Raw genomic sequence first — 25,491 nt, 5'->3', positions numbered from 1 at the left:
GCCTCTCACAGGGTTTACCCAGACTTTCAGTCTCTGAGTGCAGTTAGCGTTAGGCAACTCCACCGAACAGGCTACCACTTTCAGCCTCTTAAGCATTGGATCAATGGTATGTTCTCCAAGATTCAATGGCTTAATGCTCTAACTTTTATCAAATTTTCCATTTCGAGATTCAATCTATTTATTTTTTAAAAGAAATTTAAATGCAACCTTTTCAATTTTATCTATTTCAAAAATTGATAAAAAAAATTAAGTAATTACCATTTAACAAATTAACAGATGTAAATTTATACTTATTAAGAGGTAATCCACATGACAACGCTTATTATTTTATCTTGAGATAATGTAAAAATCTTATTATTATTGTTATTATACCGTTATATTCGGATTTTAGATACTCTTTAATATATACATGGCCTTTAATTTGTACAGCCAAGAAAGATATAGTATAAAAGGGTCAGGGAAATGGACTTTTCCGCAATTGGCTGCAAACACGTAGTGCATGTACAAAACTCAGTGTAACTTACTATTATTTTTATATATAAGCTCATGGTGCAATCTCTTTGCTTGGTGGACATCTTCCAATAACTAATTTAGCCACTGCCAACATTTGCTTTTGTTTCTTGGTGGTGGAATCGCGCATGCCATTACAAAGTGAAACTGTCACCCAAATAATGGTTTGAAGAATATCTTACCTATTTGTTATAAATAAGTGAATCCTGGTTCAGAAAAAGACGTCCATTTGGAGGAAACAAGGAACTTTGGCTCTTTTCCCTTTGCCCCCACTACAGTCTTCTTTTTTATAATTAGCAGCAAAAAAGTTAACATGATGGGGATGGGGGCATTTGCATGGAACTTAACCAACACCCTGACAAGGAAAGAGCAAATTTTTCTAGCTTTTGGGTTTGGCAAGCTAAAGCCTACTGTGTTGTCAAAATTTCATTATTTTAATTTGGAAAGTTGCAGGGCGTGACATTAGTTAATTTCTCTTATGAAGCCATGGCTGATGTATACAATCAACAAATGGGGATCATTGATTGGGGGAGTCGATCCATGGCAATATATATATATATATAATTATATATATGCCGTGTGACTGTCCTTGTATATATGGATATCCAATGATAATTTTTAAGCATAATCTTTACCCACGACCCCAAACATCTAATCATCAATTTACTTGTGACTTGGAGTCAGGCAGGCTTTGGTTTGAGTCTGGGACCTTCCCCTTGCGCCTGTCTCTAACCCTCAAAAGGAATTCCCTAACTCAAAAAAGAAAGAATAGTCTATTTTATGCAACTTTGTAAGCGCTGCCGTTAACTATGGAGTGTTTACTTTTATGGACATTAGTTACAAAGTGAACATTGTCACTAACTTCTCGTTTCTTTCTTTGTATTGGTTTTCCCCTTGGGGACGTTTAAACAAACCATCAAAAAAAAAATCTACGACAGGTCATAATGGTAAGGATACTCGTCGCCTATCGTTTGTCCAATTCATGTACTTTCTTAGTTTCTTTTATTTACGCTTTCCATGCAATTACTCTCACGATATGTTTTATCAAACAAGGCCCATGTATTACAAAGGATTGTGCCATTTGTTCTACCAATACAATCCCAAAGCAGCAGTGTGGGGCAACATTGTTTGGGCCCATTCAGTGTCCAAAGATTTGCTGATTTGGCAATCACTTGAATTAGCCATCACTCCTACAGCGCCCTTCGATATTAAGGGCTGTTGGTCAGGGTTAGCCACCATTCTTCCAGGCTATAAACCTGTACTTTTTTACGCAGGAATTGACCTCAGAAATAACGAGGTACAAAACTATGCTGTCCCAGAGAATGCATCAGATCCTTATCTACGTAAATGGAACAAGCCTAGTGGAAACCCGATCATGGTTGCTGATAAAGGCATGAATGCCAGAGACTTTCGTGACCCTACCACAGCTTGGCAGGCAAATGGGTACTGGAATCTCCTGGTAGGAAGTAAAAGTGATCGTACAGGGATAGCCTACTTGCTCAAGAGCAAGGATTTCAAGAAGTGGACCAAGGCCCAACTCCCTTTACATTCTGCACCTAATACTGGAACTGTCCAGATTTTTATCCTGTTTCAAAGCCTGGTAAAAAGGGCTTGGACACATCTGTACAAGGAAAAGATGTGAAGCATGTTTTGAAGGTGAGCTTCCATCCCACAAGATATGAGCACTACACACTTGGGACTGATTACCCAAATCAGGAAAAGTACGTTCCTGACAAGGACCAAGTTGATGGTTGGGCTGGGCTTAGATCTGATTATGGGAATATCCATGCTTCAAAGACATTCTTTGATCCTGCAAAAAGCAGGAGGACTCTGTAGGGTTGGGCTGGTATTCCTAGATGGATGATGTTAAAAGAGGATGGGCTGCTATTCATGTACCTTATATTCAATCAAAGTCTTTTGCCAATCTCTAAGGGATAGCTGTAGTTAGAAATTAGAATGATGGATTTTAATGGCATTATCTCAGTTAATTCCAAGGACAGTCTAGCTTGATCCCAGTGGAAAGCATTTGGTGCAATGGCCTGTTGAAGAGATAGAGACTCTAAGGGGAAAAAGAGTCCAAATAAGGAATACACAGTTTAAACCGGGAGAACATATTGAAATCAAAGGAATAAGTGGCTCCCAGGTTTGCTTCATAATTTGTATTGGCTAGAGACCCTCTTACAAATTAACTCTCTTCTCCCTAGTTGATGATCTTCACAGGCTGATTACCTAACTTGGACAAAGCTGAGCCACTCGATCCTAGTTGGAAAGATCCCCAAGACCTTTGTTACAACAAGAAATCAAAAGTTGGTGGTGTAATTGGTCCATTTGGACTTTTGGCATTGGCTTCAGAAAAGCTTGAAGAATTTACCCCAGTTTTCTTCAGGATATTCAAAGCTCAAAACAAACATGTTGTTCTCATGTGCTCTGATGCATCACGGTCTGTCTGCCTTTCCCTACAAAGACCACAATTTGAGTTTCATTCCTGCATTATAAATATTTCTAGCCTCATTTTAATTTGATTTCCTTGTGGCAGCTCCGCTTTGACGAAGAGAGTTTATAAGCCAACATTTGATGGCTTTGTAGATGTAGATTTATCTAATAAGAAGTTTTCTCTCAGGAATTTGGTATGCTATATATGGCTTAACTCTCTACTTCTAGATCTCGCCCTCTTCATCTCTTCTTATCTATTTGCTTATCACACTATTATACGTTTGTTTGTATGTTCTGTTTTGTTTTTTTTTTTTTTGGGCAGATGATCACTCTGTGGGAGAGAGCTTTGCAGCTGGAAGGAAACATGCATCTCATCAAGTGCATGTCCAACACTAGCAGGTTTTGGTCAGGCTCATGTGTTTGCATTCAACAATGGAACTGAAACTATCACTTTACAAAATGTCGATGCCTGGAGCATGAAGAGACCTAAACAGATGAACAATTGAAGGGGACTGGGGAAACTCCTATTTCATTCAAACAGGCTTGACCTTAGAATTTGTAGCATTTATATATAACCTTAACAATGTCAGAATTTAGATTAACATAATTTATAATTTAAAAGTTGAGGTGCAAATCATACATGTGCCAATTTGTACATTTTGAGGGCAGTTCAAGTAACAAATAAGTAACTAACTCAAAATACAAACACCTGATGACTTGAAAACTTGGAACCATGATATTCATGTCAAGCAGTTCATCACAATGTGAGAATTCATGGTTTTAAAAACTTCATTAAGAGTAGCCGACAACTTACATGGGAAAAATCAGGGGAAAACAAGCTTGCAAATCTGTAGTAATGCGCTCCATGTACAAGAGAATGAAACAAATTTGATTTTGCACCAAGGGAAAAGTAATGGATCCACGAGCAGGAGTAGAATTATATTCTCCCCTTGCTCTTACTTGATTAATAGCTTGTTTTAGTTGAACAACATCACCGAGAAAGCATTTTTTGCGGTTGCCCATAATACACCTGAGCCAGCATTTTAAGCACACCGATGAAACTAATCTCCCTGAATACATAGACACCACTTGCAAGCACATCAAGTCCAATCCATTTAACAACGAAAATCTACCTAAGAAAAGGTTCTTTCACTGTGCCTTTGCCCTTGGGTGTAATAGAGGCCTTCATCTTCTGAACAGTTGATACATCAATCTTAAAAGACTTGGCAATGATATCATCCCTGATGTTAGTTGAAAAAACAGACCTGGGAAGACTTATGGTTCCAGCATTTGCACTACCGAAGGCAGAAATCGCAAAAGCAGGGTCCTGCCCATAGTTATATTGATAGTGAACAACCCCCTTAGGGAAGATAAACAGATCTCCCGCTTGAAGTGTCTGAATATGTAACACATTTTTCTCATCAACAAAGCCCACTTCTAGAGAGCCTATGAAAAGAAAAAGAAGCTCAGCAGCATGAGGATGGCTGTGAACAGGATTTAAGGAGACTGAAGGGAACTGCAGCATAGCATAAGAAATGCCCTGACCATTTAAGGCAGGAAATTCAGCCTCGCTAACTTTCAGAATCTCAAAAGCTGTAGGTAGATCAGCCCCGATCAGGACACGTAAGGCAGTATAAGTGAAGAAGTTTGCACCAGCAGTGGTGAAATTTGGTGGCAAAACAGAGTCAACCGTAAGGTCTGTCTCAGTAGAATACATCACCTGGGAAATCATTAGTACCAAAATGAGGGTATGAATGCGTGATACAATTCCCATGGTGAAGGTTGAGGTTATGCAGCATAACTATACAATTTTAGATGATATCATAATTACATGGATGAAGGTAAAAGCAAAGCTGATTGAGGATTGTGTATGTATACTCATGTTGTGCATGCAAGAATGTATATTAGAGGAGAACCAGAACCTTGGTAGCAATTTGACAAGAATTCTCCACCATTTGCAATTGGCCGGCAACTATAAAAGAAATATCAATGCATTTTTGTCTTTCATGTTATTTCTTGGACTTATCACCAAATGATCAAATGTTACATGTTAATTTGTCCAAGTTTAAGGCATTCCATATACATCAGGACACCGTTAATTAATATACATAGGGATGTCTGTTAAACACCCATTAAAGAATATGCTGCTGTCTATTAAGACAATCAAATAAGACATGGATGCCGAACTTTTGATTTACAAATGTCGTAAATGAAAAGAATGTTGGGAAAAAAATGATATAGTCAAGTCAACTATTTTAAATTATGTAGTACTCCTAATTAGTTAGGAGGAAAATAACATTAAGTATAGCCTAAGATATTTCGTCACTGTTTGTCTGATCAAACAGATAGAAAGGAATGGAACCATCATTGAAAAACATAAGTTGAAGAAAATTGTAGCTTATATTTCTAGGGAAATTTTTCTTTTTAAAAAGATTTAAATGCAAAACAGGGTATAATCCAAGTGGAATTTACCAGAATTATTTGTCCTTGTCCAGTGAATCAAGTCATCATTATAAACTACAAGCCAAATGGCCTCGAGACTGCAAAAGTTCCGTATTCAAAACCAGATGCATGTATACATTTAAAGATTAAAGAATCCAAAAAAATATCATACGATGCTTTAGTAATACATGGAACGGGGGAAAACTATGCATGTTATACATTTAAGAATAAAGAATCCAAAAAAATATCATCTGATGCTTTAGTAATACATAGAAAAGGGGAAAACTAACCTGCCAATACCAAGTAAGCCAATTACCAGTAGTCCCCACATGAACAAGCCCCCTCGTTGAAGTGGTGAAATCGATTTGCATCTCGTACGATAATCAACCTCTTTGTAATAGCTGACACAAACTTAATAAATGTGTGGCAGTCACCACAAACTCTAAGATTCTTTGTAATCCTGATAGGAGTTCCCTTAGGGGTGGCAATAAGACCAAATGCAATAGCCAATTTTTCACTATGCGTATACAAGATTCCAACTTTAACTTCCTCATCAACATCATGTAACACAAAATTTGTATCTGGTATGTAACCAGCTAACTCCAATTTCTCACTCATACTCTTCAGCAATCCATAAATCTCCTTAGACAGAGGATGAGACTTGTCCCCCACACTAAATTGATAAATCTTGTTATCCACCTCAATCCAGGTCCAACCAGGAATCTTTTTCAGACTCCTTTTGGTCATTAGGTTTCTGATTTTTGCCATATCTTCCCACCTACCAGCATTTGCATAAATGTTGGAGAGTAACACATAGTGCCCTGGATTCTGAGGCTGTAGTTCAAGAAGAGACTTTGCAGCCCTTTCTGCCAACTCTACGTGTTTATGGATTCTACATGCTGCAAGCATAGCACCCCATAGCCCTTCATCCTTCTCAACTGTCATGTTCTCAATTAAGTTCAAGGCCTCATCAAGTCTCCCGGCACGGCCCAAGAGATCAACCATGCAAGTATAATGCTTCACATCTGGTCTCACAGCATATTCGTCCCACATCATGTTAAAAAGCTGAAGACCCTCGTCAACCAAGCCAGCATGACTACAAGCATAAAACAGAGAAACAAAAGTTATCCTATTTGGCATTATCCCACTACTCAACATCATAGGAAATAAATCAAGTGCTTTCCTGCCTTGCCCATGGTATCCATAAGCAGCAATCATCGCACTCCATGAAATTACATTCTTCTCTTGCATCCTATCAAAGATTTCCCTCCCGCAATCAACACTCCCACACTTGGCATACATATCAATCATTGCAGTACCCAATACCACATCCAAACTAAAACTCATTCTGCAAACATAATCATGAATAAGTCTAGCCTTATGCATAGCACCCAACTTCGCGCAAGCATTAACTACAGTCACAATATTAATCTTATCCGGAACAACACCTTCCTCTCTCATCCATTCAAACAAAACCAACGATTCCTTAGCATTCCCACACTCAGCATACCCCCCTATCATAACAGTCCAGATTACAAGGTCCTTGTTTGGCATATTATCAAACAACCTACGAGCATCCTCCATGACCCTGCATTTTGCATACATGTCAACAAGAGCAGAAGAAACAAAGTGATCCAAACACAACCCAGATTTCAGAACAACACCATGAACTAAACTACCCATTAACAAGTCCATCCCGTCCCTACAAACCCTCAAAACAAAAGGCAAAGTATAATTATCAGGCTGAACACCACACCTAATGAGCTCCCTAAAAGTCCTAAAACAATTAACAAAGTCACCAGCTTTAGCAAACCCACCAACCATGACACTCCAAGAAACTGGGTCCCTTTCTCTCATTCCATCAAAAAAAGCATAAGCTTCACCTAAAGCCCCGTACTGAAGATATATGTAAAGGAGTTTGTTTGTAACAAATAGGTTATTTAATAATCCATTGGCAACTACTTGGGCATGAACGTGTTTTATTTCAAAGATGTTTTTGCAGTTTAACAAAGCAGAGATAAAAAATTTCGGGTCTACACGGAGTGAAGAATGAGATTCTAGTGGTTTTTGCATATGGGTTTGGAGTTTAGGGGATGTTTCTTGAGCATCTGCAATCGCTGCAAGTGTAGAAATAGATAGAAGGCGAAATCTTTCTTGGTTCGAGATAAGCAAGGACTGGATCTTCGTGAGCCTTAACATGGGATTGGCGCGAGGGAAGCAGGAGTACTTTAGAAGCTAACTCCCTAACGGCTCCTAAACGGTATTTCTGTTGGAGCAAATATTGTACGAGGAAACATCAAGCATGCAACAACTGTTAAGGCAGCTTCCTTTCAACTTATAACTTTCTCCATACTACTGATTCCCAGCAACTTTTTGACAAATTATTTTTCCAATGTAGTCTACTCGATAATTTAGACAAGTGAGTAACAACGTCCTAGTATTTTAATATTATTTTATCAAAATTAAAAACCTTGAACACTTAACTTTATTTTATGAAAAAAAAAATCTAGGGAAGGCACAGGTAAAAATTTCACTTGAAAATATTATGTCCCATCTCGTTTAAGGTCAATAACAGTTAAACTGCTGACTGCCTTGCAATGATATGGTAATTGAATTATGAGGTAAAGATAGCAAGCGGCTTGAATTGATTTGAATGGGGGAATGCTGAAATATTTGACAAAAATATAAAGAGGAGCAGAGAAGATTTAAGCCCGTGAGGCCGTGCTAACATATGGTTCAAAGAAGTTGAAATTTCACTTTCGAGTAGACAAAAAAGGGCATACATTACAAAGCTGCTCAAGAAAAAGCAATGTCCCAAGAATTATGAATAAAACTTAAACCCTAAACTGAGGGGTTTTGGCTCAATTTACACTCCTCCATCCAAGCTAAAGATTATAAATCCTGAGAAAGGATTATTCCTACTAAATCCATCCTGAGACATGCAATACGCCTTCCACCGCCAGCCGCTGCATCCTTACAATCTCCCAAAGAGGATAATAACAGTTTACACTAATGATACAGATACAAATATAATTTGCACAAGAACATATGAAGGGAGCAAGGCCACCAGTATTAGTTGATTTGAGAAAGGGGTGACCGTGGTATTAGTGACGCCTTTAATTCCTTTGGCTCAAATGATTCGTATGAATTGTTTTCACGAAATTCCTCAACCAGAGCTTCCATTGGCATGGCTCGTAGTGATTCTATACTCCCCTTGCTCAGAACGTCTTGTTCGCTTCTTGTTGGAGTCGTCCCACTTGCCTCGTAATCCTGTAACATTATTTACGACAACGCACAAGGTCGAATCGAGTAAATTCTCCAGACCCCGTATAATGAAATGCAAATTTCCTCACTTAATATTTATGACAAGCCATCCTATGTTTTAGTTAATAGAGTCTCACTCTCGGAACAAGTCAAAAGCAGCATAACATACCAAGTATCTCTGCTGGAATGTTTCTTCTGCTCTCTGCCTGATGGATGTAGCTTGACTTGAATGATCATCCTGGAATGTCTCCAGGCTTTTACCATGAGCTTTAACAGTGTCCAAGATTCCAGACGTAATTCCTTGTTCCTGCTCTGACACACCTGTTCACAATTCCATGAAAATATACTCATGATAGGATTCCAGAGCTAACTTTTGCAAGCAACGGTAGATGTTTATGCGCATTTAAAGAGATGATTAACCATTCTATTGTCTGGCATCTTCATGAATATGAGCAACTGAGTTATTTTCTATTTTTTGTCCCTTTTTTTCTTTTCATGGGACATGGAGACTCATTGCAACTTATAAATATCTCCACCTTTTCTCCATTGAACATTCTATATTTACATGCTAGAACTTCCTCCATACCATAGAATCAATTAAATGATCACTGTGCCCCTTTCAAGGAGTTGTGCTTTAAAACTAATTTTAAATATTTGGACCAACAGTTAGCACCAAACATTAACTCACTCTAGAAGGAAAGGAAAGGAAGAATAACTTACTATCAATGTAGTGAATGGTATCCTCAATATTCTTCAGACCATCTTGCTCAGCTGCAACCCTTGTACTATCAACCTCAGCATCATGCTGCTCATTGGTATCAGAAGCGTTCCTACAAGAAACATTTTGAAGTTTACTTCAGGAAACCCACAAAATACTACAGAAACAGACAAATCCAACATATGATTGTCTTGGTAATAGCCTCTGGAAGTGGAAATGCAATATTAACTATTAGTGCACTGGTCTTCCAACATAATAGTAATAAAAAAGAAAAAAATTTCAGCATTAGCTCTAGGTAGAATTTATTGTTAACATTAGAGAAAAAATTTACAACGGAATCTATTTACAATGGCAAAAAAGCAGAATTCCACAAAAGATGTTTACCACCAACCTGATGAGTGATGTTATATCTGAAACATGTTTACTACCCATCTCATTCACCGATTCCTGAGTATGTTTGCAATGCTTGAACGCAGATTCAGCAGTAGACACACTGAAGTAAAAGATAAAGAGAAAAAGGACAGGTCAAAAAGGCAAAACAGGAGAAATGGATCCAGAATACTAACACAGCAAAATTTACCATTGCTGTAGGAGTGCCTCCATACGACAATGTTTGGCAGCTGAGTAATCAGCACTGTCTTTAGCCTCATTCTCTGCTTGCATAGCAAATTCTTGCCATTTGCGTTTTGCATCTGTTGTAATACACTCCATGGAGGAAACATGTCCATCCAAGAATGTTTTGCTTGCAACAACACTTTCTCTAATATTTACAAGCCTTTCATCCACCTGCAAGAGAAAGCATCAATTAGTCTTCAACAAAGAGTAAGGGAAACAAGGATAACAAATAGAGAATGGACAAACCAGCTCTTTCTGCCGACGAACATGGCTATACACAAGATTTGTCATATCAGCAATAAGCTTCTCTGCATCAGATTTTGATTGCTCCTGCATGATGCATGCTTGATGAGTAAGAAATTTCAACATCTTTGGGCAGGAATATGTGTATTATACCTCATAAGCCTTCTGAAAGCTAACAATGCTCTTCATTTGAAGTTCATCAGCTTGGACTGCATGATTCTGAACCCTCAGAGCCTCTTCCGAAAGCTTATCAAGAATTCCATTAGTGTAATCAGAAATGTCCTTTGTTTGCTCGATACTAACATGGAATCTCTGTTAATCAAAAGGGGACAGAAATATTAAGTAAATCAATGAAATGGAAATTAATATAAAGTAAAAGAAGAAATCTACCAATGTAACCTATCTACAGGAAATTATCCAAATATTAATAGTACAAGTAAACATAATTTGGGGGAAAAAATTTCATTGCAGAATAAATGCATGTCGTTCAATGCTATGCTCTAAAAGGGAAAAAAAGAAAAAGAAAAATTTAAAAGAGAGAAAGAGAGAGGCGAGGGTACTATGATCAAATTGAAAATTGGAGCACAAACCTGTCTTAGTTCCCTTGCAAAAAGAGCCATTTCTCCCTGATGAGTTGCAAGAGTACCCTGAAGATCATCAAACATTGAAGCTGCTTTGCTGGCCTCAGACAAAAGGAACTGATCCATAGTTCATAAACAAGAGACAATTAAAATGAGCAAAACTCCAAATAATTTTAATAAAACACAACCAAATTCAAAATATCAGCACCTACCTCTTCAATAGAATGTACATTCGAAAAAGCCAGAGTTGAAATTTCCTCTAAGGCAGCATTGGAGCTAGCCTTGTGCAATCGCACAACATTTTGGACTGCCTCCATGTGGGAAACATGCAACGCCCTTGCAGCAGTCACCTTTTTCTTCATATCCAAGATTGCCTAAATGCAAGATTTATGAACACAAGTTCAGCCGTTGTTAATAAATGAACTCCAACACAAAACAAGAACTACCACAATGACAAAAATGTAACACAGGAGCTCAGTTCAAGGGTGAACCCACCCTGAATACTAAAAACCATTCAATACCTTATCATGTATAGTCATAAAAGAATGACAGAGTTTCTCAACACTCTGAAGGTGTTCACTTTGCCTAGACACTGATGAGGCCACCAGGTTGCAAAGAGAACCAATTTGTTGGGCTAGTTCTAATTGAAAGTTGTTAACCACTACTCTATTATCAGCATTCAGTTTGTCTTCCCTTCCTATAAAGTAAAACATCATAAGGTTAGTATGCAATAACTAAGGCTCCATATGGTTAATGCTTTAGTTTTTTCTTTTTGATTTTTTAGCAAAAAGTGAATAGAAAAAAAAGCAAAAAAATTAAAAAAATGAATAGAATATCAAAGACAAATAGCAAATAGCAACTAGCAAAACGCCTCAATAAAACAGAGTCTAAATTGAACACAAACCAATTTTTAGGAACAATGAAGCATTATCCTTAAGAGCTTTCTCCAAGTCAGACCTTAAAACACAAGCTTGATGTGCTAGAGCATTTTCTATTTTAGACCATTCAAAAATAATGTCAGCACACAATAAATATTAATATAATCTCAAATTCAAGTGAGTATATGTTGATGTGTACCTGCTTTTTTCTGTTCAGATATGATAAATTCTTTCTCCCTCAACACATAGTGACACTTCTTCAATTCTTCTTCAGAGTTGGCAAGCAATTTGCTGGTTTCATTCAAGTTTTTCTGCATTTTCCACCAAAGTAATTAGCATCAAACCATAATATAAAAGGATCAGATAAAAAACTCAACAAAGTTCACCTCAGTCGTCTCAAGTTTTCCACTCAAATCAGAGCACTGTTGAACTTGGGCAACATATTTATCTTGCAATTCCTCAAGTTGCTGTTTGATTAACAAACCAAACAAAAGACAGCAACTTATAAGCCATATAAATCAAACAAAGACAGCAAGCATCTCATGATTCCAACCAATTAAAAATGACACCATAGCAAAAGCTAACCTTCTGATGGGTTTCAAGAAGGACCCCAATTTGTTCAATCTGATCAGCCATTGCCTAAACAAATTCCAAACAAACACATAAGAATAAATAAAAAAAAAATTCAGTATCACCTAACAATCTGGGTACTTAATCAATGGACTTCAGTTATACTTATATAAGGAAAAAAATCATATTAAAAGAATAGACAAACACAGCTGCAGTTTCCAACAGTAGCGAAGCATCATCACATCTAAGAAATGAACATCAAGAAACATAAGGAAAGAGTAAAACCATTCTATATAGGCATAAACATACACCCTACGACTACGGGGGGGAAGTATGAGCCATAAACCACACCTTCCTTTCACTCTCCTCCTGGTAATATCGCTCCTTTGGAATATAAACACCATTTTTCTCACGAGCAGCATACACCTCTGAACAAATGGAAACATAAAAAAAGCAATGTATATTAATCAACATAGTTTATATAAGGAATATTATATTGGCCAATATTGTTATTTTTTTTGACAACCCCTCCAATAAAAAATTATCTTACCTGCCTTTAGCCGTTCAATTTCACCATAGAGGTCCTTTATAAGAGTTGATTTCATCATTTTTTGGTTAACCTACATAAATTGATCAATAAGTTACTTGTTAAACCTTTCCTCATTTTCAAATAACAGTATGATATAACTAGCCATTAAGCGTACTAAGATATCAACATATTGCACAGCAGGACAAGAAATGACAAGTGGATATTGGTATAGCAAAAATGTTGCACCCTCTCAATTTATATTAAACTAGACATTCAACATATAATACACAATGATTACTTTCCTTCACTGGAATCTTTAACCCACTGTACTTCATTAAAAAGCACTAAGTGTAAAGATAACACATCAAATTCAATGCATAAAACTCAGAGAAAATTCAGAGTACTATGGGCAGCATGAATTATACATCAGGTTCAAGAAAGATAAAGATTCATTTAAAAAATTTCACTCTAAACAAACAAGTCACTTTGAGACTTGCAAGTCACTGCATTTCCTGCATAGTTGGTAGAAGCTATGGCAGGCATTCATTTTCAAGTTAACTGTATATTTTATCATGCGTCTAGATATTGTTGAAGGAAAAACTGAAAGAAATCCAATCAAAAGGGAGACATAGGAAAGAAATTGACTTGTTCATGTGTACATCAAACCTCAGGCTTATTTTTTATATTCTTTGCCCTGTGTGCATAATCCAGTGTACTTAGAGTCTCCTCCAGACAATGGACAGCAGGAGAAACTGTGGCTATAATGCAAGTCTTTGTTCTTCCCCCAAGTGAATCACGAAGTAACCGAGTAAGCTTGCTATCCCTAAATTCCAATTAAACTAAATAATTAGAATTGAACATGAAAGGAATATAGGTATCAAGCAACTCAAAAAAGCGACTAAAACCTGTATGGAATATGCCCAAGATGCTCCACAAGGGCATTTATAACTCGTCCCAAAGTAAGTAAACTTTTATTAATTTCACCAGCTTCTCTTGCACGACCCTGTAAATATCAACATCAAACAAACAATTAATTATTTTCAATTAAAAGCTAAATCTGGTTTCAACTCTCAAATTGATTAACAAATATGCAAGAAATACATACATCCCTAGCACCAGAGCGAGATATATTTTCTGAGCCAGCTAAATCAACCAAATTCAGCTTCCCACACTTTATTAGTTCTTCACCTTCTGGTGTAGCTTCCTTAATATGAATTGTAATAGAAAATAGAGAATGCGATCGACTGAAATAAACCACATTTTTCGGATCAACCGAAAGGGAAAAACCTTAACTTTACTCAAACATATGGAGCAGACAAAAGAACCATTACCTCGACTGCTTATTCAACAGAGTTTCAGCAGTGCGACGCTTAGCAGACCCTCTTTCAAGCAAAGTAAATATCTCACTAGCACTTGTAACAATTTCTTCCTCTAATCCTCTGACAAGAACTCCACCTTTTCCATCTTCCATAAGCGGCAACTGCTTCTTCTGTTTCTCCTCCAAAGCAACTTTTGAAATTTCTTCAGGTGCAAGCAAATCAGTAATCTCTTCATTATACAGTTCCAAAAACGTAACCTTCACACTGTACTCCGCATTCTGACTCTCCAATGTGTCAAATATCTGTTTAACAGCTCTTGGTATGACCCCTGCCTCTGCTGGCAATTCGCCATTAGGGCCCGTCTGTCACATTTTTTGAGCATAAAAGTAAACAAATTATAATTAGTTGGTTACACAAAGGAGATGATTTAAAAACGAATGCAAGCGAAAATTACTGACAATCAAATCTATATACCTTTGCCCTTTTGCATTCACCTTCCATAGTGTAAGTTTTTCCCGTACCAGTTTGACCATAGGCAAAAATAGTACAATTAAAACCTTCCAAAACTTCATTCACAATTGGAACCACTGCTTGTTCATATAGATCTTTTTGTTGAGCTGAAGGCCCAAATACCTGATTAAATTAAAAATCATTAACAAATTCAACATTTACAGTATCAAACAAATCCGATAATAAGAATTAATTAAAGAGTAATAATCACAAAAAAAAAAAGAAAGAAATCAGAAAACCTTATCGAAAGTGAAAACTCTATCGATATGTTTGCCGGCGATGTTCTGAGAAACGGCGACTTCTCTTACGTACTCATTACACGTCACCACTTGCGGCGCATTGTTCCTTAACTCCTCTTCGCTAAACGGCCTATAAAATTTTATTTTTTCACCGAAACAACAACAGCAACAACAACAAAAATTAAAAATCTATGAAATCAGTGGATCTAGGAAACCCTGAGCCACAAGGAGAGTTAGAAACGAAACCTGCAACGGAGGAGGACTTGAACGTTGACGCCTTTCTCTTTTTCATGGCGCCCCGACATTTTCAATCGTCGAAGGGAAGGAGAATCGCACGAACCTATGTTTGATTCTTCTTTTCTTTCTCTCTGTTTGTTGTTCTGTTACTGTTAGATCCGCTTTTTGAATTTTTGCTTCTTTCCTTCTTTTTTCTTCTTTCCCTTTTAGGGTCTGGTTTATGGTGAAATGAAATCTGAAGAGAGAGCGGGCTTTCGAATAAGATTTGAAATTTTTGAGAGGAGGCGCTCGGGCTAGAGGGTGTTATATCAAACGGGTACGTTTTTGGGATGTTAATCGGACGGTCTAGATTGCTTTATGTTGATTGGACTGGATTGCCCTTATGAATTACGCAAACTCCCCAATTAAGCCTAGTTGATTTTGAACTTAGGGTTGGTATAGTTCCAGACTGGACTGGACTTACCCCAATATAATTTGATGGGTTGGTCCAGCATTTTTGGGTGGGCTAAATTTTGAGACTGATAGTCAGATGCATGTTTAAAATTTACTAGTGAGACAAATCACATCTTAACAAGTGGCAATGTATGGAACCTCTTTCTTCACCCGAGGGTATTGCCGTTTATATTTATTGCATTATTATTGTTGGAACGCCAATTAAGAATCATGTAAATGATAAATTTTCACATAATTTTTTGTTATATAATTGAATAATTGGAGCATAAATAGTAAAAGTGATTGTAAGTGATATATTGTCCTTCCTTTAGGCCGCATTTGGATTTTATGTTTATTATTATTATTTTACAAGAAAAAGTATTACTTAGTACAATTTTAACTTATGAAATCTGCTTTCTTTCTTCCCATCCTTTGATCCTTAGCATTTGGGTGTTAATGACCATGACCTTGTAATTGTTTAGGTATTGAAAATTGTGAAGAATAAATAAATCAGAGCAGATATTTCCGTACAATTCACTCTTGTGTGTGTGTGTGTTTGTTTTTTTTTTTTGGTTCCTTTTCTTTTTTTTGTATGTCATGTTAAGTATATTTCCAGTACGTAAGACTCTGTCCTTGAAATGAACATATGGATCATCAAACATTGAATTCGTAACAAAAAAATACATGCACATTGAATCCATAGCTATGAACGTTTTGGTATTTGTTTTTGGAAGCATCCCATGTGACAATTTAATTTTACATATAAAAAGCTCATTGTGCAAAATGAGATATGTGTGTGTCTTTCCTCTCTTTTTGTAAATTCCGCCTCGTGTTAAACGGTACATAGAGCTGTGTAATGACTATTGTAGCCAGATGAGTACATGACTCCCATGTCCCAACCGTACCAGAAGCAAGGTAAGATCGCCATCAACCTGGATGTGGTTAGCAAAAAATTAAATTCCAATTCCTGCAATCAAAGGATGCGATGAATGCAGTCATGCCATAAGTGCATGCACCGATAGTGTGGCTATCAATGGATTGCCAAAACAAACATAACTATATATTCTTGATCTTTCTGCATCATCGTGATGCATATGCATACAAGGTTTTGGGCCATTATATTTGCTTAACTGTGGTGTGTACACTGATCGTAGAATTAAATAGAACATGGGCCATGTTCGGCGGTGGCTGGAAGGATTGAATTTTAATTGAATTTTTGGAAGTAGAGATTGACCATGTGACTGTTTTAATAAATTTTAGCTACAAGCCATTAAAGTTTTCCATACAGACGAGTTTCTTCCTTTTACGGAAGACAGCTAGCTAGAGATTAGGCTATTGTACATTTGAACTATCAAACTAATTAAAATGGTTTATTATCCTATGGACCGATAGAATAATAAGTATTTTTTTGTAGCTATTACAAATCAACTAAAATCTTCAAGACAATAAGTAATTTTTTTTTTTAAAAAAAAAGGGCATTGGAATTCATTAAAGAAGAAAGAAGGCGTACAAAAAGGCTTTGACCCCAACCAATGGACTCGGTAAGACAAAAAAATCAGAGCCAACTCCTATTAGTGATCAGCAAACTCTGAATACTAAGTTCGCTAGTAATAAGACAAGTACAAAAATAATTCATTTACAAGCTTTCTTTACAGCATTTACATCTCCACAAACAAACCCTACCTAGTGCTTTCCTGGTGAATGCCTTGGCAATTAACCCACAATAAATTCTATAGTCGTGCAACCCCCCTTGGCAAGCAAATCAGCCTCCTCATTTGTCGATCGTAACGTATGGCTTATCTTCCATTCACTCACCTTCGCAAGCAGTTGATGAATTTGGATTATCTCCTTTTTCATTCTCCATGGAATCTCATTTGGATTACTAACCCACTTAACAACATTAGAAGAGTCACTTTTGAAGAAGAGTTTATGAGAAGTTACCCAAACCAAAGCCACGAATATGAGAATTACTTCTTTTGCAGCAAGCAGCTCGAAAAAGTTTTGAGTCACTTTCTCTTATTGCCTTGGAAAAAATAACCTTAATCTCACCGTTGCTATCTCTAGAATTCCCCTAATACTTGATTGCCTAAGGTTACCTTCCGAAGCCTTATCAATGTTGAATTTCAGCCATCCATTTTGTGGCTTTTTCCATGCTTCCGTGTTCCTCTTCTTCCCAACTTTCCTCGAAACAACTCCAGCATTAGATGTTCTCACCAATTCATTTACTGACACATTTGATTGTGGCCACCTAGCGTGTACCCACCACGCCATTCTCACCTTAACTAGATCAAAAATCTGGCACCCATCCCACTTTTTGCCCTTAAACACCAAATCATTCCTAGTTAACCATAATGGCCACACAATGGCATAGAATGCCATCCTCCAAACATCTCTATTATGCAAAGAGCTAGCAAAACCATTCCAAGCTTGAAAATAGCCAACCGATTCCTTACGATTTACCCAATTCATATTCCACAATGCACACTAATTTTGCCACAGTTTCCAAGATTCAATGCATGTAAAAACTAGATGACTAATAGTTTCAGAGTTGTTATTGCATAGTATGTAGGCATCAACCTCATCTTACAATAATTCTCTACGAACTAGAACATCTTTAAGAGCCATTTTCCCTTGTTGTAATTGTCAGTGGAATATTTCAACCTTGTGGGGTGCTAAACCACTCCAAACTTACTTTCAAAAGTCCGCATGATAGCTATTGTAGTTTAAAGCATTCCTACAGAATGACTTAGAGGTATACTTTCTACTAGTTCCCCCTCTCTAAATAAGTTTATTAGCAAAACCCATACCCACACACTGTTTTTTAGTAGCTCCCAAAATCCCTCCCATTATTCTCTCTCCCATCCTAGAACCTCCCATCTTAGCACCATTCTCCAACACCAATCCGTACCTTGCCACTCACCAAAATCAAAAACAACCCATTTCTTTTTTATTGCAAAAGTGTAAATCCTAGGGAAGTCTTCCTTTAGTATTACCCTTTTATCCATTCATCCCCCCAAAATCCAATTCTTCTACCATCTCCTAAAGAAAACGCCATCCCATCAATAGTTTGTTGGCTAAAATCTCCCTCTAATCTAAGTGGCTTAGGAATTCCCTTCTAAATAGTTGAGGCTGCCCTACTATTATGTTTTTCTAGTATCATTGTTAGCTCATTTTCCCCACTTTCTCAACTATTACTATTCTCCACTTGTTATTCGGTTCATTTTCATATCGCCAAAGCCACTTATTGAATAGAGCCCTATTCTTCAGTCTTAAATCAACAAAATTGAGCCTTCCCCACTCTTTATAATTGTAAACAATCGACCAACTCACATAATGTAATTTTCTCCCCAAATTTGGCCCTTGGAAGAATTTAATTTGAAGTTTTTCTAATGTATTTTTGACAGTCATTGGGATTTGAACAAGGGCATACAAATGAAACAATTAGAAACTTAAATATCAATTACATATCGTACGGGGACAAGATAGTTAACAATATCTTGACACTAAAGTAGACTGTTCAAATTGCTTTCTTAGCTCCCATAATTTTAAGGTTGTTATCTCTAGTCGTCTACAAAATTGTAAGTAAAGGGATGACCAAACCATGGCTTAGCAAGTATAGCCACTCACACACCTTATCAGATCAAGCATCATTTTCAATATATCATATATATCATCAAAGAGCATTTCACTAAATCATGCTTTCAAAATAGTCAAATTCATTATATTCAAAGCAAATAATTCCATAAGTTCATAAATCATTGATCATCAAATATCATTCTTGAAATAACATTCAAGCAAATCATAGTTTTAATCTTTGAAACTCGTAAAGTATCATCATCTTAGTTATGGTAACTATTATATCCCTTGATAAGGACCATATCAATTAATTATTCTCATGATCGTTACTAACTATTATATCTTATTAGTAGAGTCGTGTGCTTACTATTATGTCCTATTAACAAAGCCGTAGAACTAGTTCTAGTGTCAATTATCTCACTTCCCAGGGATCATTTCATAAATCTTAAAACATTCTTTAAAGATGATCAAAGATTTCATTTCATTTATAAATCAATATCTGTTGTACGAATAAACCAAAACATTCATAAAACAATATTCATAATTTGTACAAATCAAATCGTTCATAAATCTATTTTCATTATATTATTAAGCCCAAAATAGAAAATAACCATATGCTTGATCCTATTTCAGATGCTAAAAATAATGAAATAAAACATTTAATTCTTTCAAGAAATATACCTATAGGATAGTTTTGAAACAAGCAAGGTATGCGAATATATATTTACCTTCGTTGGTTCTAACAAACTTGCTTCTTCCAAAATAATCAAAAGCCTAATAACAATCATTTAAGCATATTAGAAACAATCTAACTCTCTAAAATCTATTTATCACCTGAAACTACGCAAAATAATCCTAGCTCTCTTAAATAAAAAATCTAGACAATTTGCACATCATTCACTAAAATGACTATATCTTAAGCTACGAAACTCAAAATCAATATTCATTTAATGCATTGAAAACTAGACTTAATAGGCTTTCTATCCATATAAATCTCAATACTTAGTTCACTATAGAAAAAGTGCAGAATATTTTCGAAATTGCCATTAGCATTGCTATCAAGCAATTTGCATTGTCTTTACAAAAAAAAAATCAAATCTTTATGAAAGAAACTCTAATGTAGCTTTCCAACCATATATAACTCAAATAGAAAAACTTTCATAAATCAATGCAAAACCAAACTTTAAGTAATAGTACAGTATACAAAACTCGATTCTTTTAGCAAATTCCCTTTTCAGTTTTTATCCAAATTCTTCTAAATCAATCAAATATTTTTTTTTTCAATTAAAAAGAACGTTTTTACTTACCTTGTAATGATAAATCCAGCAATAACCGTTATTTGTTTATTCTTCAAGTTGCTCTTGAAAATCCCAAAATGCTCACAAAAATATTCTTGTGAAATTCTTCTTAGCTTTTAGGTTTTCTTCATTAAGTTGGCTACCTATATTTAAATGATATATTTATATTAACCCTAATTGTATTCTAATAAACTTCAGCATAAAAAAATGGTTTTGGCCTAATTATTTTAAAGGCTTATTTGTTTCACTTAAGATAAGTCAATACCTTATCTTAAATATTATTTGGGCTAGGGTATTATAAAGACAATGTCTATAAAATAGTCATACTAGAAGTTTAAAGTTTGACAAAAATATAAAGTAACTTAGATAGAAAAAATTCATGTCAAAATTATACAAATAACTTCGACTACATGAAGTATAAAATAAAGACATTTTTTAACAATTATTGCATCCTAAGATTGGGCATCTTTAGTCCCTATGTCTATTAAAATTAATTGTTGATTAATTATTGTGGGGCATCTCATCAAATAAAAAAATTATTGTAGAGATAAAATTATAAAATTCTAAAAAAATGAAGAAATATTATAAAAATTTTAAAACTTTTAAGGGGGTGAGGGCCCTTGCTAACCGCTTACTCTATCCACCTTTGTTTGAAAGTCATGCCTACTATTACTTGATAATGTTGGTATATTTTCAAAATCAAAGGTAGATTGTAGGTAGATTTTTCATGCAAATGGTTATATCTCTTGGCAAAATGACATCCAATGGTTACGAGACAAATTAAAGAAAACACCACAACTCAAAAGTTTAACTATGAAAAGTTATTGTTTCAAATTATAGCTTAAGATTATGTTTTATGGAATGAATGATTGTCTTTTCATAAGGTGATTATTGAAATAATACCTTTATCCAAAGGTTGTGTCTTACAAAATGTAAAAATGTCTTTTAGATAAAGTGGTGCCTTAATGAACGGGTTGTGTCCTTTAAGAAGAGAAACTTGTAAGCCTATATAAAGGGCTTGTTGTCAACTATTTTGACACACCAAAACAAATAAGACAAGTGCAAAAAAATCAAAAGAGATAAAAGTGTTATGTTTTGAAAATAAACATAAACACTTGAGTTTTCATCATCTATCAAAGGAATCCAATTTCTTTATAATCTACTTGCTGTAGAAAGTAAGCTTTAAGGCTGAACAACTTTGCAAACACTCGAGTATATCTAGTGGTTTACTCTCGTAAAGTGCAAGATGAAGTTAGATGTTTGCTTCATTATATCTCTAAGGGTATTCACATTATTCCCCTTTGCATACCAAATGGTGGGCCCAAAATAAGTCTTAAAGATAACGTCTATTGAAAGCTGGCCTTGAAGTCAATTTCATTGGTTCCTTGTATTCTATCTAAACCCCATTTGCACCAACAATTTTAAGACTTATTTTTTGTGGAATTGGAATTCAAAATGAATTCACTAAAAGAGATGGCTAGCAACATTGTCAAGTTGGACCTCTTTGAAGAAGGAAACTTTATTTGTTGGCAAAAGTTAGATCAATTTGATGTTGACAAAGAAACATCTAAGGCATAATAAACACATATTGGTTGGAAAGAAGTATTTTGTCACATGCCTAAATGATCAGTCTGTTATGAATCAATTTTATGAGCTTGAATGCATTCTTAATAGGTTTAGGCAATATAATCTTAATATAGATAAGCTATTGTGGTGTCTTCTATAATTGATAAAATTCCCCCTCATGGAGAGACACAAAGAAAACCTTAAAACATAAGAAAGAATAAATGTTTTTCGAGGACCTTGGTAATCATCTTCAAATAAAAGAAGATTATCACAAATAAGAAGAAGTCAAGCAAGATGAAAAAGAAAAGGATTCAAATAGAAAGAATCTTGAGACTTCAAAGGTCCATATGATGGAACACAAATCATCAAACAAGCTGGTTTCATACAATAAAAGAAAAATATTCTGTTGATATGAATGACAAAAGTCATAAGGTCAAAAGGAATAAAAAAGGTCCATGTTTTGGACAGTTCAAGATGAAATGTAGACTTTTGAAATACAACAACAAGTTTGTTGATATGATGTCCGAGGTAATCTTTTCCAAGATGATGGAGCATGATGGACTGACACTGGTGTAACTAAGCATGTATGTAAAGACAAGAGTTTCTTCAAGTCTTTAGAAACGGTTAATGATGGAATCGTGTTGTACATGGGAAATTCCTTCACTACACAAGTGAAAGGAAAAGGCATCATGGAACTCACGTTTACTTCTAGAAAAATACTTGATCTAAATAATGTCTATTACGTACAAGAAGTTAGAGAAAAATCTTGTGTCAGGTGGCTTGCTAAATAAATATGGCTTCAAATTAATATTTAAGGTGGATAACTTCATCTTTACAAAAGATGGATAATATGTGGGAAGTGGATACTTATGTGAAGTCATGTTTAAGCTTAATATTAAAAAGAAAATTATTAGTTCTATTGATATTGATGTCTTATTTAATGTTCATGATAGTAAAATAGCATTGTCTAATTTATGGCATAATACATTAAGTCATGTCCATTATAGAAGAATGCATGATATGATTAAATTAGAGTTGATACCTAATATTGATGGAAATAATGATATGTGCAAGACATGCATGGTTACTAAAATCACAAGAAGCTCATTTCCTAAGGTAGAAAGAAACTTCAAATTGCTTGCATTAATACATTTTGATGTTTGTGACATGCATAGTACTCCATCTATTAGTAGAAAGAAATACTTTGTAACATTTATATATGACTTCTCTAGATATTGATATGTTTACTTATTGCATGCTAAAGATGAAGTAATGGAAAAATTTAGAATTTATAAAAATGAAATTGAATTGCATTGTAAATTGCTTATCAAATGTTTACGAAGTAATAAAAGAGGTGAATATTATGATCTCAAGTATTTTGAGTTTACTAGTATTATTTATGAGATTACCACTCCATACGCACCAGAACAAAATGGTGTAGCAGGACGTAAGAATCAAGTTCTTATGGAAGTGGTCAATGCTTTGCTTTCTAATTCAAATTTGGGAGAAGGATTTAGGGGTGAAGCCTTATTAACAACTTGCCATATACTAAATAGAATCCAAAACAAAAAGAGTAAAACTACTCCTTGTAAGCTATGAAAAGGAAAAAAATCAAACCATAATTATTTAAAAGGATGTCGAGCCTTAGTAAAAGTTCTAGAATCAAAGAAAAGGAAATTGGGTGAAAAAAGAATTGAATGTACATTTATAGGATATGCTGAACATAGTAAAGCATATCATTTCATGGTGATAGAACCCAATGATTCATATTCCATTAATACAATTATAGAATCAAGAGACGCTATCTTTGATGAAACAAGGTTCAATTTGATTCCAAGACTCAAAGAACTAGTAACAAAAAGTGATAAACTTTCAGAAAATGGTGAAGAAACTATTGAGCTTTGAAGAAGTAAAAGAATTAAAAAGCAAAGACATATGGATTTGATTTCCTCACGTACTTAGTAAAAGGTACAAGAGAAAAAATATGTGAATACTTACCTTACTGCTTTAATATAGGAGGTGAAAGAGATCTTTAAATTTATGAGGAGGCAATGAAGTCTTGAGATGCTTCATTTTGGAGATAAGCAATACAAGATGAGATGGACTCGATAATGGGAAACAAAACTTGAAAGTTGGTAGATCTTCCATTGAGTTCCAAGCCAATAGGCTGTGAATGGATTTTAAAAAAAAAAATGAAAGTTAATGGAATCGTAGATAAGTTTAAAGCAAGGCTAATAGCAAAAGACTTTTAAATAAAAGGAATGTGTTGATTATTTTGATACATATGCACCAAATAGTTACAATTAGAGTGCTTATAGCACTTGCATCTATACTTAAAATGGTAATTCACCAGATGGATGTTAAAACAACATTCCTAAATGGTGAATTAAATGAAGAGGTGTATATGGAATAACTTGAAGGATTTGTCTTTAATGGTCAAGTAAAGAAAGTATGTAAGCTTGTAAAGTTCTTGTATGGATTAAAACAAATGCCTAAACAATGGTATCAAAAATTTGATGAAGTTGTGTTAGCTAACGGCTACAAGGTCAATCAATCTGACAAATATGTCTATAGTAAGTTCCATAATGGTAAAGGTGTCATCATTTGTCAATATGTGGATAACATATTAATTTTTTATACTGATTTAGAACAAATGGTGGACACAAAAAGGTTCTTGTTAAAGAATTTTGACATGAAAGATATGGATGTGGCGAATGTTATTCTTGGTATAAGAATAATAAGAGATAATAATGGCCTAACATTGTTTCAATCTCATTACATTGAAAAGATTGTAATGAAGTATGGTAAGTCAGATTGTAAGCCAATGCTTATGCCTTATGATTCTAATCTAAAGCTAGTACCTAACAAAGACAACCCAATAGCACAGAATGAATATGCAAAGGTGATTGGATGCTTAAAGCCTGTTTGGCCTAACTTTTTTTAAGCTTAAAAACTATTACGAAGCTCTTATGAAAAATAATAACTTTTAAAATTAAGCTAAAGTTGTTTGGTACACTGTTTAACAAAATAAATAATATGAACTCTAATTTTGGTTAAAATTGCCATAAAAGATATTCATGCCATCTTCAATCACCTAATAAACTATAACAGAACGCTTCAAGTTTATATATGATTTCAAATATTAAAATAAAAAAAATCAATAAAAAAAATGAAACAACTTTTAAACTTGTATAGTATCAATAATATTAGATTTTTGTTGATCTAGCAAGTAATTGGACCATGATGCATCAATTCCCAATAAAGAAACGAAAAGAGGAAACGGTGTATTTGACATTAAAATCCTTTTTTGCGAAGAAGAGACAACTTTTAAATAGTATCTTGATACAATTTTGAGTTATAGATTTTCTCTTCTCTTAATCTTTGTAAAACAAAAACAATTCTAAATTTTGCTATTCTATTGTCGGATTTTTTGTTCTTTTTCTTTTTTTTCTTGGTAGTTTTTGTAGTGGGAGGTAAAGGAGAGAGAGAGCACGATTTACGTTAAAGAATGGTGATTTGCAAAAAGAATGA

General features: G+C 35.0%; 3 protein-coding genes and 1 pseudogene across 3 annotated transcripts; 1 reads left to right on the top strand and 3 right to left on the bottom strand.

Moving 5' to 3' along the window:
- On the top strand, positions 1,568-3,664 carry LOC108662330 (annotated as a pseudogene).
- On the bottom strand, positions 3,851-4,859 carry LOC108662331 (germin-like protein 9-3). Its single transcript, XM_018122444.1, has one exon. It carries the CDS (start codon positions 4,715-4,717, stop codon positions 4,073-4,075), a length of 645 nt encoding a protein of 214 aa, XP_017977933.1. The 5' UTR covers positions 4,718-4,859; the 3' UTR covers positions 3,851-4,072.
- On the bottom strand, positions 4,263-7,777 carry LOC18598270 (pentatricopeptide repeat-containing protein At2g33760). Its single transcript, XM_018122443.1, has 2 exons — positions 5,676-7,777; positions 4,263-4,663 (listed from the first exon to the last, which is right to left on the bottom strand). The coding sequence occupies exon 1, from the start codon at positions 7,582-7,584 to the stop codon at positions 5,698-5,700; it is 1,887 nt and encodes a 628-aa protein (XP_017977932.1). The 5' UTR covers positions 7,585-7,777; the 3' UTR covers positions 4,263-4,663; positions 5,676-5,697.
- On the bottom strand, positions 8,108-15,339 carry LOC18598269 (kinesin-like protein KIN-5C). Its single transcript, XM_018122316.1, has 23 exons — positions 15,098-15,339; positions 14,852-14,981; positions 14,577-14,735; positions 14,115-14,464; positions 13,889-14,027; positions 13,689-13,786; positions 13,450-13,606; positions 12,805-12,874; positions 12,606-12,682; positions 12,270-12,323; positions 12,071-12,151; positions 11,884-11,995; positions 11,711-11,797; positions 11,328-11,503; positions 11,019-11,180; positions 10,816-10,923; positions 10,379-10,537; positions 10,229-10,312; positions 9,948-10,153; positions 9,759-9,860; positions 9,370-9,479; positions 8,819-8,970; positions 8,108-8,655 (listed from the first exon to the last, which is right to left on the bottom strand). The coding sequence occupies exons 1-23, from the start codon at positions 15,154-15,156 to the stop codon at positions 8,458-8,460; spliced, it is 3,030 nt and encodes a 1,009-aa protein (XP_017977805.1). The 5' UTR covers positions 15,157-15,339; the 3' UTR covers positions 8,108-8,457.

Source organism: Theobroma cacao, chromosome 5 (assembly GCF_000208745.1).
Source record: "Theobroma cacao cultivar B97-61/B2 chromosome 5, Criollo_cocoa_genome_V2, whole genome shotgun sequence".
Taxonomy (NCBI): domain Eukaryota; kingdom Viridiplantae; phylum Streptophyta; class Magnoliopsida; order Malvales; family Malvaceae; genus Theobroma; species Theobroma cacao.
This window is presented reverse-complemented; position numbering and strand designations above follow the sequence as displayed.

Excerpts from the sequence above, each read along its gene's own strand:
- LOC18598270 (XM_018122443.1), bottom strand. The coding sequence starts at position 7,584 with ATGTTAAGGCTCACGAAGATCCAGTCCTTGCTTATCTCGAACCAAGAA.
- LOC18598269 (XM_018122316.1), bottom strand. The coding sequence starts at position 15,156 with ATGTCGGGGCGCCATGAAAAAGAGAAAGGCGTCAACGTTCAAGTCCTC. Across the intron at positions 14,028-14,114 it reads CTGTTGAATAAGCAGTCGAG|TCGATCGCATTCTCTATTTT; the intron begins GTAATGGTTCTT and ends GGTTTATTTCAG. Across the intron at positions 11,996-12,070 it reads GAAAACTTGAGACGACTGAG|AAAAACTTGAATGAAACCAG; the intron begins GTGAACTTTGTT and ends TGGAAAATGCAG.
- LOC108662331 (XM_018122444.1), bottom strand. The coding sequence starts at position 4,717 with ATGGGAATTGTATCACGCATTCATACCCTCATTTTGGTACTAATGATT.